The sequence below is a fragment of the Monodon monoceros genome, unplaced genomic scaffold, assembly GCF_005190385.1.
Source record: "Monodon monoceros isolate NGI ecotype Baffin Bay Population unplaced genomic scaffold, NGI_Narwhal_1 Super_Scaffold_13, whole genome shotgun sequence".
Taxonomy (NCBI): Eukaryota; Metazoa; Chordata; class Mammalia; order Artiodactyla; family Monodontidae; genus Monodon; species Monodon monoceros.
The window spans coordinates 51,120,272-51,139,004 of NW_021703769.1; the positions used below are offsets into that span (position 1 = coordinate 51,120,272).

At 45.7% G+C, this 18,733-nt stretch overlaps 1 protein-coding gene across 1 annotated transcript; it reads left to right on the forward strand.

The window, feature by feature from the left end:
* The first annotated feature begins 2,385 nt into the window (after window positions 1-2,385).
* Window positions 2,386-15,602, forward strand: LOC114894494 (zinc finger protein 75A-like). Its single transcript, XM_029221241.1, is given in 9 exon segments — window positions 2,386-2,418; window positions 4,524-4,795; window positions 6,883-7,210; window positions 7,213-7,400; window positions 8,599-8,794; window positions 9,867-9,958; window positions 10,244-10,370; window positions 13,403-13,513; window positions 13,691-15,602. Coding segments are annotated over 7 exon segments (1,533 nt in total). The 5' UTR covers window positions 2,386-2,418; window positions 4,524-4,795; window positions 6,883-6,990; the 3' UTR covers window positions 14,290-15,602.
* The last annotated feature ends 3,131 nt before the right edge of the window (window positions 15,603-18,733 follow it).

An 18,733-nucleotide genomic window follows, 5' to 3' on the forward strand; every position in this document is an offset into this window, starting at 1 on the left:
GGAGCATTCGTGGCGCCAGGCCTGGCAGAGTGGTGCCAGAGGAGGGGGACTTAAGGGGAAGGCTGCGGCAGAGTCAGGTGCGTGCACACGTTGCAGCTTCTGGCTTTGGGCGAGTCTGGGGTGTTTCTGGCCGGGCAGGAGCACTGACAGGTAGACCTGCAGGCCGGGGAGATGGCGACGCTCTGACTGTGAATTAGGGTGACCCTCCACTGGCATGAAAGGCCACTTGAAGATGCTGTAGCTGGAACCTGTGACCTGACCCACATGGACATTAAGAACAAAGGATTGACACCAAGAAGTTGACAACTAACCACGCCCTTCCCTCACCTTTCTTGTTAAAGGGCTTTGCTGAAAGCCTTTGAGGAGTTGGAGGTTTCTCAAGGCATGAATCACCCGTCTCCTTGCATGACCCTGCAGTAAACCTTCCTTTGCTCCAAACTCCGACATTTTTGAATTGTTTGGCCTCACTAACACTTAACAAATCCCATAAGCAAAGCTAAATCATTACCCCTCATTTTACTTGTTCAAGGTCCCAAGGATCAACTTTTGCTCTCTTAAGTCTAGGCCCTGGCTAAGAGGAGAGGGTCCCTGTGCGGGCCAGTTACCCTGCTGGGGAGCATTCATCCAGCACCCAGCCTGTGTCCTCCCGCCAATGCCCAGGCCCAGCTGAAGAGGCAGATCTCAGCTGGTGGCGCCCTCCAGGCCAGGTCCCCAGACCCTACCCAGCCATCATCACTGAGGGAGCAAGGCACCCAGGACCTAGCTGGCCCTCAGGCTCCTCAGGCCCTGCAAAGAGGGGTCAGGTCCTGTGGACTGCAACCCAGGGAGAGTGCCACCACCGGGACTACCATGATGCTGACCATTAGTATAGCAAGGCCACTAACAGCCTTGCACTAATGGCTGTGCTCCCGCCCCGCCCCACCCCTATTACAAACTGAGGTCAGAGGGTACAAGAAAGGTAATAAAAATTTTGGGTAGAGTGATTAATCATAAACTCAATAGGGAAACTCAGTTTTAGGGGGACTCATTTTCAGTAAGAGAAGGCACTCTGAGAGAGAGTTAAAGACGGGACTGAGGACTTCAAAGTGTTAGGAGCTTCCAAGAAGGTGATAGTGGTGGTGTTACCAGTCCTCATTCTCTGGGTTTCTTGCCTTCTCTGATGGTGCACTCCTTGAAATTTTTTCCTTATTTCCACATGTCTAATTTCTAAACAAAGTTGCCCTTTCTCCCTTGATTGGAAGGAGTGCAAACTGGTACCGCTAGTGTTCAGTTTCTATGGAAAGGATGAATCAGGCCTTGGGAAAAGGCACTAAGGCTGGAAGGCACAGATTCTGTTCCAGGATGTGGGACCAGTTCACCTGTGCTGGTTTGTAGACTGTGTATAGGAGAGTGTGCAACGAGGCTGGAGGGGTAGGTTGGGCCTTGAATGCTAGGGAGAGCCTTGCGAGTTAGGAGATCTTGGCTTATTTCAGTGGCATTAGGAAGTCTTAAAGGCTTTTGAGCAATTAGATTATTAGAAAGTCAAGAAGTCCAGATCTGCTCTGTACAAAGACCAGGTGAACAGATGGGAGACTCATCTACCAGTCTGGCCTAATGATATGTGCCTAGACCAGGTGTTCTCAATCGGGGCCGATTGCCGCCCAAATACATTTGACAAAGCCTGGAGTCAGTCTTGTCGGGACTGGTGGGTGCTCCTGACATCTAGTGGGTGGAGGCCAGGGGTACAGCTAAACATCCTACAGTGTATAGGATACCCACCCATGCACACAGACAACAAAGACCTGTCCGGCCCCAAATGTCAATAGTTCTGAAGTTCAGAAATCCCACTCTAGAACTACAGGAGTGGAAACGAAGGGGAGACAGATCTCAGAGACATCTAAGCTAGAGACCAGTCTTCGTCTCCTTTCATACTGTTTATAATGCTTAAGTACTGGACACCCAGGCAATTAATGAGGTCTGAAGACCCGAGTCTTCCTTGTCTTTTTTCACCCATTCATTTGCCAAATATTTACTTTAGGACCAGACACTTCTCAAGGAGCTGTGTTTCAACAATAAAACAAATTACCTGCTCTCCAAGAACCTTACATTTTTGTGGGGATGACAGACATTAAACAAATTAATATATGTTAAGTAGTGAGATATGCTTGAAATTCCTGTAAGATGGAGCTTCTCTTACACCACCCCAGACCATTTACTCTGCACCTTCTAAGTGGGAAGCACTGGGCCAGATGCTATACAAATAGCATTTCTAATCTTTTTCTCTTTGCTGCATGGTAGGTATTGTTATGCTCAGATGAGAAAAAGAGGCTAAGAGAGGTTGAATATTTTGCCTCACATCAGTCAGTGTGGAGTTCAGCTGGGACTGGAAACTGGATCCACCTGATGGTCGAAGTCTGTGCAATTTCCATTAGGTAACAGGTAACAACTTCCATTTCCTGTCTCATATACCAGGTTGATTATCCCCACATTGTAGGGATTGAATTTTGGGCCAAAGATCAGCCTCAGTTCGATTTGAATTCCCCTTTATTGCTCACATTCTCTCAGGTGGCTGATAGCAGATTCTGACCTCTCAGAGAGGCTGGCAACTTGGAGATCTCCCACCAGCTCTTCAGACTCTCCCATTATCAGCAACTGCTGAGCCTCACTCACAAGCTTTCAGCCAGCTCTGGGAGCTCTGCTCATGATCATTGCAGCCCAAGCTGCATTCAAGTATAGGATCCTGGAGCTGAAGCAATTCCTGATCATTCTGCACAGGGAGATCCAAGCCTGGGTGAGGGCGCATCATCCAGGAAACATTGAGAAGGCAGTGACCTTGGTGCAGCATTTAGAGTGAGAACCCAGGAGACGAAGGCAATGATGGGAAGGGGAGTATGGAAAGAGAATGGAAATCAGATTGGAGAGGGCCTGGGTAAGGGGACAGGCAGTTGAAACAAGGTGGAGAAACTTGATTTAATTACTGCTTCTTAAGTACATGTTTGTTTTTCTCATTGGTGTCCATGGCAACTTTTAAGAAAACATTTTCTTTCCCCACTGAAGGAAGGAGGGTGGGTAGAGAGTTTTCAGTAGGTCTTATCTGCCAAGAATAAAGGAAGGGAGGTATTTTTCCCTGTAGAAAACAAGATTTCTCCTCTGCATGTTGTAAGTACCTGAGCCAGTTCTGTAAACAAGAATTTTCTGTTTTTTTAATTGAAGTTGATTTACAATGTTGTGCCCATCTGTGCTGCACAGCAAAGTGACTCAGTTATACACATATATACATTCTTTTTTTTAAATATTCTTTTCCATTATGGTTTATCATAGGATATTGAATATAGTTCCCTGTGCTATACAGTAGGACCTTGTTACTTATTCATGTTATATATAATAGTTTATATCTGCTAATTCCAAACTCCCAGTCCTTCCCTCCCCCACCCTGCTTCCCCTTGGCACCCACAAGCCTGTTCTCTATGTCTGTGAGTCTGTTTCTGTTTTGTAGATAAGTTAATTTATGCCATATTTTAGATTCTACATATAAGTGATATTATATGGTATTTATCTTTGTTTGACTTCACTTAGTATGATAATGTCTGGTTGTATCCATGTTATTTCATTCTTTTTTATGGTTGAGTAGTATTCCATTGTATATATATAGCACATCTTTATCCATTCATCTGTTGATGGACATTTAGGTTGTTTACATGTGTTGGCTATTGTGAATAGTGCTGCTATGAACAGAGGGTTGCATGTATCTTTTTGAATTATAGTTTTGTCCAGGTATATGTGCAGGAGTGGGATTGCTGGACCATATAGTAATTCTATTTTTAGTTTTCTGAGGAACCTCCACACTGTTTTCCATAGTGGCCGCACCAACTTACATTCCCACCAACAGTGTAGGAGAGTTCTTTTTTCTCCGCACCCTCTCCAGTATTTGTTATTTGTAGACTTTTTAATGATGCCCATTCTGACGGTGTGAGGTAGTTTTGATTTGCATTTCTCTAATTTCTCTAATTAGTGAGAATCTTTTGGTTGTTGACACGCCTGTTGTAAGACAGAGGGATTGCCGTGCTCAGCCAGCTGTAGGAACTTTGGTTGCATGTGAGTGTCTGGGTCACACCTATCACAAGCCAGATTAGTTAGACGAAACTGCCTTTGTGAAAATTATAAACGGTACCTCATTTAGAATGGAATCAGAGCTCAAAGGGGTTGATCTCACGCCCAACCACTAGACATCAATTGCATTAGCAACAGGTTACTACTTTACTACCCACCAGGAGGAAGATTTTCTCCTGACCTAGCAACAGGTGAGCCAATGAGAGACTGTCAAAATTCAGCCAGTGACAAGCCACTACACTCCCATTTTCCTCCAGTGGATTCTTGGGTTACAACAGTCGCTCCGAACTCCTCAGGTCTCCTGTGTAAAAGAACCATGTTCTCCAGACTTGCTTATGGTTGCCAGGGTTTGCATATTCCAAATAGCAACTCTTTATTGTCCCCAAATTAACTCATTTTGCTGATAAAATAACTGGCTATTTTATTGTTTTAAGTCAACACCAGGTACCGGAGGAGGCTGTGTGAAGCGCCGGGAGGACAGCTCGGGCACTGGCAGTGGCGGGGACGTCACGCGGTGGGACTCCGGGTTACCGGTCGCCACCCACCCACAACGACGAAGGAAGTAATGGCCGCGAGAGGACAGCCACCGTGCAGGGTCCTCAGGCTCCGCGGGCCTGAGACTCCGTGACATCAACTCTGCCCGCCTGGTAAACGCCAGTTCGTGGCGGTGAGAACACATTGACCTACGAGGAGCCTCTCCCCGGAAGTACGTCACTTCCCCTTCCGGTTGGATAGAGTGAGGGGTGGGGGTGGGTTGGCCCGCGGCGCAGGAACTGCTCCGGGCGGGCCGTCCAGGCCAGGCGAACCTAAGTGGTTCCGGGCCTGAGCCTCGGAACCCACCTCTGAGTGGCGCGGGGCGGGGAGCTGTCCTCCTTAGAGCGGTAGCCGGACCGGCGGCGACTTGCGATAGAGCCCCGGGAGGAGGGAGCGGCCTCCACGAAGCCAAGCCATCCGAGGTAACCTAGAAGCGGCTTCCGCTTCGGCGCAGGCTCCGGAGTCCCCGAGAGACGCCGGCCGCTGCAAGGCGGCCGAGGGTATTTCCGAGCCGGGCGGCTGGACTGTCTGGGGCGAGGCCCGCCGTCAGGCTCGTGAGGCCGCTCTCTCCAACGTTTGTGCGGGTGGCGCCCGGGGCCGCGCTGCGGGAGCCCATTCGGACACTGCCCGCAGGCACAGTGCTCGCGGGCTCGCCCGGGCGATAGTGTCCACTTTCCCGCCTCCGCCGGCGTTTCCTTTACCGGTTGATGTTACTGCGGGAGAAACGGGTGGTCCAGCCTCAGAGAGATCAGCTTCCTCTGATGTGAAAGCCTGGGAAGTGTCCCTGCTCCTCAGAGCCAGGTGGGCATCGGGAGCCGGCCGTTTGTGAACACCGTGGCTTCCTGGGCAGAATTTCGGTGCCCTTTCTGCTGGATCACCTCAGGGAAAGTGAGGCTCACGAGGCACTCCTCCTCAGCCTCGCTTAGAGGTGTAAATGAGCCCTGGAGAAATGTAGCAGCTGAATGTAATCATCACCAACTAACATGCTGTCCTTTTTCCCAACTGACATTTGGATACACATTTTGTGAACAAGGATCAGCTGTAATTTTTCCTAAGTCAAGTAATAAAAATTAAAAATTCAGGCATAAATCTTCTGCATGGTGCTCTTTATATCTTACAAAGAAATGCCAAGATGAATGTAGAGCAACTAGTTACTTAATTGGGGGATGCTTTTGAGAAGAATAAGGCTCCATTTTTCTGAATTACTGTTCTTCCACTCTGGTCTCATTGTTCCAGCTCTTCTGCCAGTTTTCTTACAATGCAAAGGAGCACCTCAAATGGTCCAGGAAGTGAAGTCTTTCATCTTCCCAAAAGAGCAAAGGTCATAGAAGTTGTATCCTCTTACTGAAGACAGACTAGGACGCTATGTTGAAATTTAAGAGAAACTCAGAATATTCTCCTGATCTTTCCTTTACACGGAGAGGATGGCATAGGAAGTGCGTCAATTAAATCTTTGGATAATCCCCAAACTCCTTGGAGCCAGTGGGTACTGGTTTTTTCACCCACCAACCTCTCCTGATTTAATTAATTGATTTATTTTTAAAAATTATTTATTTATTTATTGGCTGTGTTGGGTCTTCGTTTCTGTGCGAGGGCTTTCTCTAGTTGGGGTGAGCGGGGGCCATTCTTCATCGTGGTGTGCGGGCCCCTCACTGTCGTAGCCTCTCTTTGATTTTTTTTTTGCGGTATGCGGGCCTCTCACTGTGGTGGCCTCTCCCGTTGCGGAGCACAGGCTCCGGACGCACAGGCTCAGCGGCCATGGCTCATGGGCCCAGCTGCTCCGCGGCATGTGGGATCTTCCCGGACTGGGACACGAACCCGTGTCCCCTGCATCGGCAGGCGGACTCTCAACCACTGCACCACCAGGGAAGTCCTGCCGTGGCCTCTCTTGTTGCGGAGCACAGGCTCCAGACACGCAGGCTCAGTAATTGTGGCTCACAGGCCAAATTGCTCTGCGGCATGTGGGATCTTCCCAGACCAGGGCTCGAACCCGTGTCCCCTGCATTGGCAGGCAGATTCTCAACCACTGCGCCACCAGGGAAGCCCTATTTTTTTTTTTAAGGCAAAGTAATTTATTTACATTTGTCTTCAATAAGTCGTGCTGTATTCCGTTGAATAATAGAAAGAAAAGGAGAGAAACAAGGGCTTGGCAGTTGATTTTTAAAGTTCATTTTTCTCTTATAATAAGTAACAAGTAGTAAAGTTCGTGTGACTTTTTTATTGACATGCACTCTTTTTTTTCTCACTTTAATGCCTTAGAAAGAAGAACCTTCTATTGGTTTTGTTCCAGATCAGACTGGGCCTCAGTTGTCAAAGATGGTGCTGGTGGTGTGTCCAACACAGGAGCCAAATTGTTCCTAGATCAGAATGATGACAGTAGATCTGAAGGTGGGTAAGTACTTGAACCCTCAGATCAGGACTCTGTGGGAGACCAAGGGACCTGTGACAGAGAGCTCCAGTCAGCATAAGAAATATGCCCCCCAAACGGACAGTCTCAGTCCCAAGAGGTCTCACCAGCACTTCTAGAGCTTCCTCTGTTATGATGCAGCTGGACCCAGGGAGGCTGTTGACCAGCTTCAGAAATTAAGCCCATGTGGCTGAGGCCAGAGATTCAGTCAGAAGTGCAGATCTTGGAACTTGTGGTCCTAGAGTAGTTCCTGACCATTCTGCCCAGGGACACCCAGACTTGCGTAAAGAAGCACCATCTACAGAGCATTGAGGAGGCTGTGGTCCTGGTAGAACACTTACAGAGGGAATCTGGTCAAATGAAGAATGGGGTGAGAAGAAAGATTCTTCATGTGTGCAGTAAAACAGGGTGAAGGTGGATGTATTGGGGGCAGTTAATTGGGAAATAAGATGAATTAAGTCTCAGTTCTGTTGTTCCTTTAGGACATGTAAAGCAGGACGTGAAAGCACAGACCCACAGCCATAGTCAGTCCACAGGTTTCAGAGATCCTGGCAGACTTCCCTGGCCTTAGGGAGAGTTGCTTTTTGCCCTCTTTGGAGCCAGGGTGTGTTGAGGGTAATGAGCCTAGTCTGGCTTGGAGAAGGAGATGAGCCTCAAGTTCTTAGAAACAAACAAAAGGCAATAAGGAGTTGGAGAGGAAGGGACAGATCCCAAAAAGCAGTAATTCTCAGAGACCAAAGGAGAGTGAAGATAGGAAGGAGAAGGAGAAACCAAACAACTAGAGGAAGACTGCCCAGGAAGAGAAAAAGTAGAAAGAAAACAGGGAAAGAAAGATTTAGAAATCCCAACAGAGTAGCTGAGAGAAGAAAGAGCATGAGGGATAGTGTCCTCTGTACCGTAGACAAGGGCCTCCACTGCCTTCCCTCAGTGGTTGTTCCTTGGCTGTGCTGTGAGCGGGGATCTAGGGCATGCCCTTGGGCAGGTGGCAGCATACCAGCTAGCTTCAAAGGCCTACTGAGAATACCGGGAGGGCACACGTTTTCTGTCAAAATCATTTGGGGATAGGTTGGAGCCTTGACTCTTTCCTCCCACTTTTTTGTCCATTTCATCCCAATCCTCTGTGAGACTCTTCCCTGGCCATGTGGAAAATCTGGTTGACAGGACAACTTTTAAATTCAATTCCTTAATCTTTTGAGAGAGTTAGAGGACAGGAAGCCACTAAGGCAAGAATCTTAAGTTGGGAGAGAAAGTCTGTCAAGGCAGCATGAGAACAGGTGGCCTGTGTAGCCCTGTTAGTGGTCTGAGCTGGGCTGGATGCAGAGGGTGGGGGCTGCTGTCTTGGAGGGCTGACAGTAACCACACCTTTTTTCCTCTTCTGCCAATTTTCCTATATTTTGTGTATAGTTCTTGTGGAAAATTGGTGGTCCCGTATCTCTCTTAAGTCTTTGTGACGTTTCCTTTAGTGTCTCCTTCTTCCCACAGTTTGCACTCTGCTTTTTCCTCCCTCTCCCACCAACTCCCAAACGAAAAGTAAGTTCCATGGTAACAAGGATGGGCATTATTTCTAGGTTGCAGACCATGAGCTGGGAAAGGAGGCAGTGCCCTTGGGAGAGACAGCAGAGGCCCGAGGCTTCAAGCTGAAGCCAGCAGAGGCCCAGCAAGTGGGCATGTCCCAGGATGAAGAATTTTGGAATACACACCAGAGTCTACAAGAGCTGCTGATCAGGAATACCCACAAAGAAACTGAGCCTGTATGTGAGAGGGGTAAGGAGCTTCACGTTACTTGCCTTCTCCTGGGAGCTGGGATAGTAATTTGTTAAGCCAGAATGTTGTTACCATTTTCTTGCTTGCCGTGTGGATCTTCTAATGTAGCCACGTTAGCAATTAGGATGCCCCCCAGATTATGGTAGAGCAGACCAGGTGTGGTTGAAGGTTGGGGTTGGCCTAAGATTCAGAAATCTCCAAACCACAGAACCCTGGTAATAACATCAGGAATTCTGTTTTTAGAAAAGCAGAGAGGGTCAGTCTCACCTCATGCTGAAAATATGGAAGGAATTGGGATCAGAATGGATGGTTAGTGGCAGAATGTGAACACTATTTGTACCAGAAAAAAAGTAATAAATGATAAAAAAAAAAAAAGAAAAAAACTACATCTCTTACTGTACACTGGATTCCCTGAGTGTTTTGTTTTCAATTTATGTCACGAGAGGGTAATAAAAATTTTTTTCGTTTCATTAATTTGCTCATGAAAACTAGGGAACCTGTTTTAGAGGCTGGTAGTTCCAAGGTTTTCATTTATAATGAGAGAGGCATTTCTGAACAGCACACACACTTTTTCTTTTAATAAATAAACTTATGTGTTTATTTATTTTTGGCTGTGTTGGGTCTTCGTTGCTGCACGTGGGCTTTCTCTAGTGCGGTGAGCGAGGTGGTGCATGGGCTTCTCATTGAGGTGGCTTCTCATTGTGGTGGCTTCCTTGTGGTGCGCGGGCTTCTCACTGTGGTGGCTTTTCTTGTTGCAGAGCATGGGCTCTAGGTGCGCGGGCTTCAGTAGTTGTGGCTCTTGGGCTCTAGGGCACAGGCTCAGTATCTGGGGTGCACGGGCTTAGTTGCTCCATGGCATGTAGGATCTTCCTGGACCAGGGCTCGAACCCATGTCCCCTGCATTGGCAGGAGGATTCTTAACCACTGCGCCACCAGGGAAGTCCAGCACACGTACTTGTAAAGGTATCTCATCAATACTAAAAAAATCGGGGTCTTCTGTATTTTAGAAAAGAGCCTACCACGTTCAGAAACAGAAGCGAGAGAAATTACCTCTGCTCTCTTTCACCCACAGCGGTGCCTGCTCACCGGATCCTAGCCTTTCCTGAACAGACAAACACCAAAGACTGGCCAGTGGCACCTGAGCTCATCTTGCCTGAGTCCCAGGTGAGCTATGCTTTCCAGCTTCTTAGGGCTGCCTCTCCCTGCTGCCCTTGACCTACACTGCCCAGCACGTGCTTAGAGGCGTGTTAACCCAGATGATCCTGCTGGGGAACTGGACACCTCCCAGACTGTTTGCTGATCCCTTGCCTCTTCCATTTCTGCCTCCTCACTTTAAAAAGTATCATGTGCTGTTCCTTTAGTTCCTGGCCTAACATACAAATTATGGGTCAGATGGTTGGGCTGCTTTTGAAGTGGCAAATACTTAGCTAAAGCGTATTCTCTTTTCAGAGCTTGTTGACATTTGAAGAAGTGGCCATATATTTTTCCCAGGAAGAATGGGAGTTACTGGATCCTACTCAGAAGGCCCTCTACAATGATGTAATGCAAGAAAACTATGAGACTGTCATCTCTCTAGGTAAAGATTCTCCCCTTCCCTTCATTGAATCTTTTTTTTTTTTTAATTTTTTAAATTTATCTTTTTGGCTGTGTTGGGTCTTCATTGCTGCACGCGGGCTTTCTCTAGTTGCAGCGAGCAGGGGCTACTCTTTGTTGTGGTGCATGGGCTTCTTATTGCAGTGGCTTCTCGTTGCAGAGCACAGGCTCTAGGCGCGTGGGCTTCAGCAGTTGTGGCTTGTGGGCTCTAGAGTGCAGGCTTAGTAGTTGTGGCACATGGGCTTAGTTGCTCCGCGGCATGTGGGATCTTCCCGGACCAGGGCTCAAACTTGTGTCCCCTGCACTGGCAGGCAGATTCTTAACCACTGCGCCACCAGGGAAGTCCTGAATCTTTCTTTAAAAAAAATTATTTATTTGGCTGCGTCAGACCTTAGTTGTGGCATGCGAGATCTTCGATGTGGCATGCAGGATGTTTCGTTGCGGCACGTGGGCTTCTCTCTAGTTGTGGCACACAGGCTCTAGAGTGCGCGGGCTCTGTAGTTGTGGCGTGGGCTTCATTGCCCCACGGCATGTGGGATTTTAGTTCCCTGACCAGGGGTTGAACCCCCGTCTGCTGCATTGGAAGGTGGATTCTTGACCACTAAACCACCAGGGAAGTTCTTTGCCCTTCCCTTTGCATAGGAGTTGAGTAATCTGTCATATTCTTGGCTTTCTCTGTGAGAGAGTCTCTTTTCCAGTTGCTTTTTTTTTTTTTTTTTAATATACACAGATATATTTACCAGTTGCTTTTTGATTCTCAGATAGTGGTTCAGCAGGGAAAAGGTGTAACCAGTTTACCTGGGAGCTTTTGCCAAGTTCACATGCTCATTCCTTCTCCAGAATTTTTGTTCCCTTCCCTCCAAATTTGCTTTGCTCTTCTCTTTCCTGTCTCCCTAAAGGACACTACCATTCACCCAGTATTTCAGGCCAGAAAACCTATGGATCATTCTTTACTGTGATCTTGCCATCCTACCCCACTACTAGGTCATCGCTAATCAGCTTGGCTCCACCCTCACGGTGTAGCTTGAATCAGATCATGTCTCAGCCTCTTGTGCTATTAGCATCCTCATCTCATCCACAAGGTTCACCTCAATACTTTCTAACTGCCACCACTCCTGCCCTCCCACAATCAGTTTTCCACACAGCAGCTAGAGTCTTTTAAAAACCTAATCATGGGGGGCTTCCCTGGTGGCGCAGTGGTTAAGAATCCACCTGCCAATGCAGGGGACACGAGTTTGAGCCCTGCTCCAGGAAGTTGCCACATGCTGCAGAGCAACTAAGCCCGTGCGCCACAACTACTGAGCCTGTGTACCACAACTACTGAAGCACACTCGTCTAGAGCCTGTGCTCTGCAACAAGGGAAGACATAACAATGCGAAGCCCACACACTGCAACAAAGAGTAGCCCCCACTTGCTCACCGCAACTAGAGAAAGCCTGCGTACAGCAACGAATACCCAACACAGCCAAAAATAAATAAATAAAATAAAGTTATTTAAAAAAAAAAACAAAAAAAAAAAACACCCCTAATCACGGGGAATTCCCTGGTGGTCCAGTGGTTAGGACTCTGCACTTTCAGTGTGAAGGGTGTGGGTTCAATCCCTGGTTGGGGAAGTAAGATCCTGGAAGCTGCAGGGTGTGGCCAAAAAAACCAAACCTAATCAGATGATGACATTTTCTGCTTAAAAACCTTACAGTAACTTCTCATCACATTCAATATAAGAACCAAATTCCTTACCAAGGCTTCCTCCACGATCTGGCCCCTCCTCATCTCCCTGCTGTCGTCTCCTGCCACTTGTGCCCTTGCTCTGGCCTCTTTATTCACACTGCTCATCTTGCTGTTTCATGGGCTTGGTGTGCTCATTTCTTTCTCCTTCCCTGTGCCTGGCACACTTTTCTGCCATATGACAAAACTCAGTTTAGGGTTCTGCTCAAAATATCACTTTTTTTCCTTTTTTTTAAATATATATTTATGTGGCTGTGCAGGGTCTTAGTTTTGGCACTCTGGATCTTTAGTTGCAGCATGCGGGATTTTTAGTTGCAGCATGTGAACTCTTAGTTGCAGCATCTTAGCTCCCCAACCACGGATCGAACCCGGACCCACTGCATTGGGAGCATGGGTCTTAACCACTGGACCACCAAGGAAGTCCTTCAAATATCACTAAGAGAGGCTTTTCACATAGCCTTATTTAAAATACCTTCACAGAAGCAGAATCTTAAGTGTTCTCTCACCCTGCTTTAGTTTTCTTCAAAACGTTTATCACTTCCTGATATTTTATTTGCATGTTTATTGACGTTAGACTGTCTCATTCTGCACTAGAAGATAAGCTCTCTGAGATCAAGGGGCTTGGCTTATTCACCACTGTATCCCTAGCACATACAGGGTGCCTGGTGCACCATAGCCACTCAGCACATATGTATTGAATGACTGAGTGATGAATGCTTTCCATACTTGGCAATATGATTTAAAGAAAGTCCACTAAGTAATTCTGGTCTGTTTCCTCCACCTGGATGTGAACCAGTGAGCTATAGGAGTAGTAGAAATCTTTCCTGGTCCAGTGTCTGGTACCTGAGAACTCAATTGAAACTTGCTATAATATAACAGGAATCACTTGTATTTATGATACCCAGCCCACTGACCTTCACATTGACTCCCCTAGACCTGGCCTTATCCAGTATGAGTCTTCCTAAAGAGGTAATAGGACCAGCCTGTATTTCCTGTAGCCTCTGGAGTTTGGTTACAGCTTAGTTGAATATGGAGTATTGGTTTCAGAAGATGGGGAACACGCAATGAATTCGCATACCCTTTTCATAGATCTAGCTTAGATTTATTTCCCAGTCTTTACATACCCACTCACAAATGCAGTATAGTGTAAACTTAATATTGGATATGAGACACTCCATTTAACCATTCAGGATAAGAAACTGTTAAAGTATCTTTTGCACTTCCTGAAGTAGTCTGGAATTAGTGAACCATTGTTAGTTCCAGTCACTGACTTCAGTTTTTTATTTCACAGCATTATTTGTGCTCCCCAAAACTAAAGTGATCTGCTGCTTAGAGCAAGGGGAAGAGCCATGGGTTCAAAGATCCCCAATATTCAAAGACAGTCCCGGAGAGCTGTTTTCAGGTAAATATACCATGGGAAGAGGAGAAATGTGCCTTGGTAGGAACCTTTACAAAGGCTTAACATTTTAAGATTCTACTTCCCTATTTTTTTAAATCAGTGAATATTGCGTTTTTTTCTATTCCCATGGTTTTCTTGCTCTGACATACAGTTGCCTGATTCTTATGTTTATTCCAACAGAGATAAAGATGAAAAATGACACTGAAAATCATCAACCTATATGTTTTTCTGACTTAGAAATACAAGCACCAGGAGACATAGTATCAAAAAAAGCCAGTGTGAATGTTCATCAGAAAACAATGGGCAAAGAAAATCATGGTGATATGCATAGGGTGGGGAAATGGCACCAAGATTTTCCAGTGAAGGAAGGAATTAAATTTTCAAACTGGTGGGAAGAAGAGCTGCTGAAACTTATCGAGCTTCATGAGAAAGAACGTGCAGGAGAGAAGCCTTTTAAATGTCAGGAATGTGGGAAAAGCTTCAGAGTTAGTTCTGACCTTATTAAGCACCAAAGAATTCACACTGAAGAGAAACCATATAAATGTGAACAGTGTGATAAGAGGTTTAGATGGAGGTCAGATCTCAATAAGCACTTAACAACACACCAAGGAGTAAAGCCATATAAATGCTCATGGTGTGGGAAAAGCTTCAGTCAAAATTCACATCTCCACACACACCAAAGAACTCACACTGGAGAGAAGCCCTTTACATGTCATCAATGTGGAAAAAAATTCAGTCAAAATTCCCACCTTATTAAACACCGGAGAACCCACCTGTAGCACATGCAGGAGAATCTTCAATAAGTGCTCAAGACTTTGACACCAGTGAAGGAAAGCTTGTTCAGTGTCCTCAGCCTACAGACATATACCAAGCGGCACTTGACCCTAAAGTTTATGAAAAAATGCAAAATTAAGAAGCATGAAGAATTTTTCACCAGTGGAAAATTTGGAGATGTAAACATCACGTTTCACAGAAAGAAATCAGGGTTGACTGTGGAGGGGAAACGTTAATAGTTGTACTACTTACTGTTTTTACTTAGAACTTTTACTGAATTCCTTAGCAAAAATAGTGTTCTAAGAATATTCTGAGTAAAGGAAAAAGCTGCTTTGGGATTGTACCTGGCAAAATAGCAAGATCAGCTTCAAAATAGCAGATGCAGTCATGAATCATCAGTCTTCTGTGGTCACAGAATGACCTCCCCAGCCACTCTTAAGCACATATGATAGAAACATTTGTAGCATGGTCTTCCAAAACAGAAAGCAGTAATATACATGTTTCATTGCATACCATTGTCTTCCAGTTAGCAGACTTACGAATTTCAGTAGTCTCATGAGGTAGAAATGAATTCTAATATAAAGTTTTCCAAGAACCAAATTGGATTTTCTTACTCTGTTTTGTCATTGGACAGTGTTCACAAAGTTGACCTGGTTCTGAGTTTCTTCTTGAACATTTTAGCAACTATATCTCTTTAGTCCTGTTAGCACAGTTTTTACTGTGATGAAATCATTTACTTCACTGTTAGAGAATCTGCCAGGTGAACTAATAATGCACTATCATTGCCTCTCATTTGTGGTGTTGGAAAAAAGGAGAATATCTAATGAGATCATGTGGACATGGGTTGGAATTTTTAGCCATTTGGTATGTTTTAGGTGAAAAGAAGAATTTTCTGCAATTAACTGGACTCCTTACCTCACAATGCCGATAGGATAAAATAGCCATAAACGTGAGCACTTTTCTGAAGCTCATGGAAATTAATGGGAATTCAGGATCAACTTCTTAGGTTTTTGTCTGTTTGTATTTTAACTTGGCTTTTGTTTGTTACTAAGAACGACAAGAAAGTTATGTTTGTCTGGGAACTGGAGTGTATGCAGTAGGGAGGATCCTGTGGGTCACTGGGAATGGTGCTCTGGGAATTCACTGAGCAGGAGACCAAGTTCCCAAAAGGAAAGGTTTGGGAACTGATGTTGAGTGGCAGGCAAGGCTAGGTGAACCTGCATCTGCCTTGGTTGACTTACACTGTAAACTGTTAAACAGGCAGGGTCTTCCAGTTTCTGTTTTCTCCAGCATAGCATAGAATGCCAAAAATCTCCATGGGCTGTGGATTTTCTTATAACACCTACAGCAGTGATTCAGATGTGTTCCTGTTAGAGCTTTCAGGTAGTATTAGGAAAGAGGTTAAATGATCTCTTACAAATCTCTTATAAAAAGGGAAGTTAGGTTCAAAGAGATCCAGAGGCTTGTTAAGACCCCATAGCTAGTGGGTCTGTTGGCTGTCACTTAGCTGCATCAGTCAGGCCTGAGGGCAGGATTAGCAGGACTGATCTGTATGTTGTCCCTGCCCAGCCAGCCTGGATGACATTGTATTGTATCTATTTCTATTTCTAGCTTGTAAAACATTCCTGTTTCTTGATTGGTTACTGAAACACTCTTAAATCTCCAGTTTCCATATGAAATAGAGATAACACTCAACTCAGGGTTTTTCTGGGGATTAGAGGGGTTGATGAAGGAAAAGCACCTATCGGCCTGGGAAATAGCAGGGTCTCAGTCAGTGTGCGTGTCCTTCCCTTTCCCCTGGTCCCCAGTGGTATGTTGGGTGGACTGACTACATTAAAGGAGCAGATGCATTTGTGGCTGTTGCAGCTCATTCCAGGAGCTGAGCACTCGTGGTGGTGGTTTTCTCGGTTGATTTGGTCCTTGGCTTCAGTGCTCTATGGTGTAAGTCACCTGAGGTTTTTCTGCCGCTGTCAACAGGATTTCATTTTCTTCTCTTAAGATAACTGTACCAGTATACCAGTGTGCTTATTTCTTAAGCTTGGCCAGCTCTGCAGCTCTGGTCTGCATAGATCTTACCCAACAGTCTCAGCCTTACACCCCTGGGACTCTTGTTTTTTCTCCCAAGATATACATGTGGATTTCTTGCTGACACTGCATTCATTCATTCAATTTGATGAGGGCCTATTATGTACCCAGGTAGTCTTTTAAACTAAGAATATAGTAATGGACAAGGAGACAAAATGCATATCCTCATGGAGCTTGTATCCTAGTGAACAGTAAGAAGGGAGTGGTTAGACTTTTTTCTCCTTGCAGTTAGCATCCTGAGATAGTTTTGAGCAATGGGTGTGAGCAAAAGTTTCCCTTCTCGGCTGTAGCATTTGTTTGTTGCTGCAGGACTCTCTAGTGGTGTCTTTTCCTGCCTCAGTCATATAAGCACATAGAGAGGAGTCACAAGATCAGAACAGTCTGGAATGCCGAGCCCCCCACATTGGGGAGGGGTATCTGTTCTGGAGAGTCCCCCAGACCTATAATGGACTGTAGGAATGAGAAACTTTTGTTGTGTTAAGTCAATGGGATGTTGGTGCTATGTGTTTCTGCAGCATAACCTGGCCTGTCAGACCGTCTTCTGCTAGAGCTCAGGAAACTTCTTTGTCATTCCACCTGGTCTTTGGTCCTTGGAAGAGATCTAGTTTCCTCTAGATGCTCCACTGAGCTGGTGTAACACTGATGGGAACACTTAGGAGCTTATAAGACTATAGGTGATGGGAAAGACAGACTGCTTGCTTGCTTAGCAGGGACAAATCCTGTAGAGGTCAGTTGTTGAAGTGGATGAGGCAACCATCTGTCCCTCTCTCTGGCCTTATTCCATTTCGTTGTCTTTGTCCGCCCTCTGTTCCACTGCTCCACAGCCCTACATGCACAGGAAGGGCTTCTGTTGATCAGTGGGCTAGGGAGAGGTTAGGGGTTTCTTTCCATTCTAAGTGAGTGTAGTAGACTTCAAGGAATGGTTTGGTAAATAGCTCTGTTGTACCTTCTTTGAATTGTGCCTTAGAAAATGGGACGGAGATCACCAAGTTTTCCCAGATTGTTGTAAAGAGGAAGGTGGCTTCTTTTCCTGGACTGAAAGGTAACAGTTGGGAAGAAGCTTGGACAGGAAAACACGAGCAGGGCACTCCAGCTGGGGAATGAGAAACTTCCAGTGGGAAAGTTCTAACTTAGCCACTAATCAGCACAGTGTTTTACTACTACGTATGTTTTGGAATTTGGGTTGGATGTATTCAGGTTGGAAGAAGGCATTTCTATACCTCATCACAGCGATGAGAGCCGATTAGTAAAACAACAAGGTAAAACTAAAACTGTGAGGCTTCATTTAAAAAATCAGACACAATCCTAGGTTCAGCCTCAAACAGTGTTAAAGTTCTCACTAATATGACCTGCAAAATCAGATGATTTCTAGGACAAACCAGAAGGTGCTTCGTTTTTGTGTGTCCATTTAACAGCCTTATAGTGGCTCCAAGGTTGGTTCTGAGAATTGGATCACTGACCTAGCCTCGTCCCCAAATCCTCGACCCCTTCTCTGCATGGGTCCCAGTGGACACGGTCCTGTGACCATTGTATACCCAGAGTTCTCGCCATTAAGCTGACTGTAACCTCAAGCTCATCTTGAGAATCTCAACTATCTTTTAACTGGAGGGGAAGTACAGGAGGAGAGCTTGGATAAAACAAACTGCTAGGGTTTCGATCAGCTTTTGAAACAGAACTGTTTAATTGTGCTGGAGATTTTTAGAGGAAGAATGCTAAGCAGCCTTTTCTATCCAGCTGGACAGTTGGGATAATAAAAAGCTTTGAACACCATAAAGGATTTTCCAGACATTCGTTGAACCACTCCACAGACAAGTGTTTATCGAGCATCTTGTGCATTTCCTGGCTCGTTCCCACTCATGTGTAATGGATCAAGGCTGCCCATTACTTTTCTCTCAGGAGCTTTCCCTCTAGTGCTTACAGTGGATTATTTGCTGAAGGCCTCCTCATGTTCTTTCTGTGGGTTATCTCCTGTACAGTCTCTGAAGTGCCCTGAGTAGGAAGTGCTGAAGCTTTACCCACATTCTGTTTCTAGGGTTCTTTTCAAACAAGTACAGAAGCAATTTGTTGCTGAATCTATTCCACACTTGTCACTTTTATAGTTTCTTCCTTGTGTGGGTTCAATGGAGAGCAAGGCTGGAGCACTGTTTAAAGCATCTACTGAACCCAATATATGTGTAGGGTTTCTTTGTGTATGAATTCTCCAGTGGACAAGGGTACTGGGCTGTACTGAAGTTCTTTCCGCAGTCAAGAGTCTATAAGGCTTTCCTTCTGTATAAATCATCCATATCTGATAATGCCTGCACTTCACTCAAAGCAGTTCTCCCATCTGGCTCTTGTGAGAGGAATTATGCAAGCAAGCTCTTG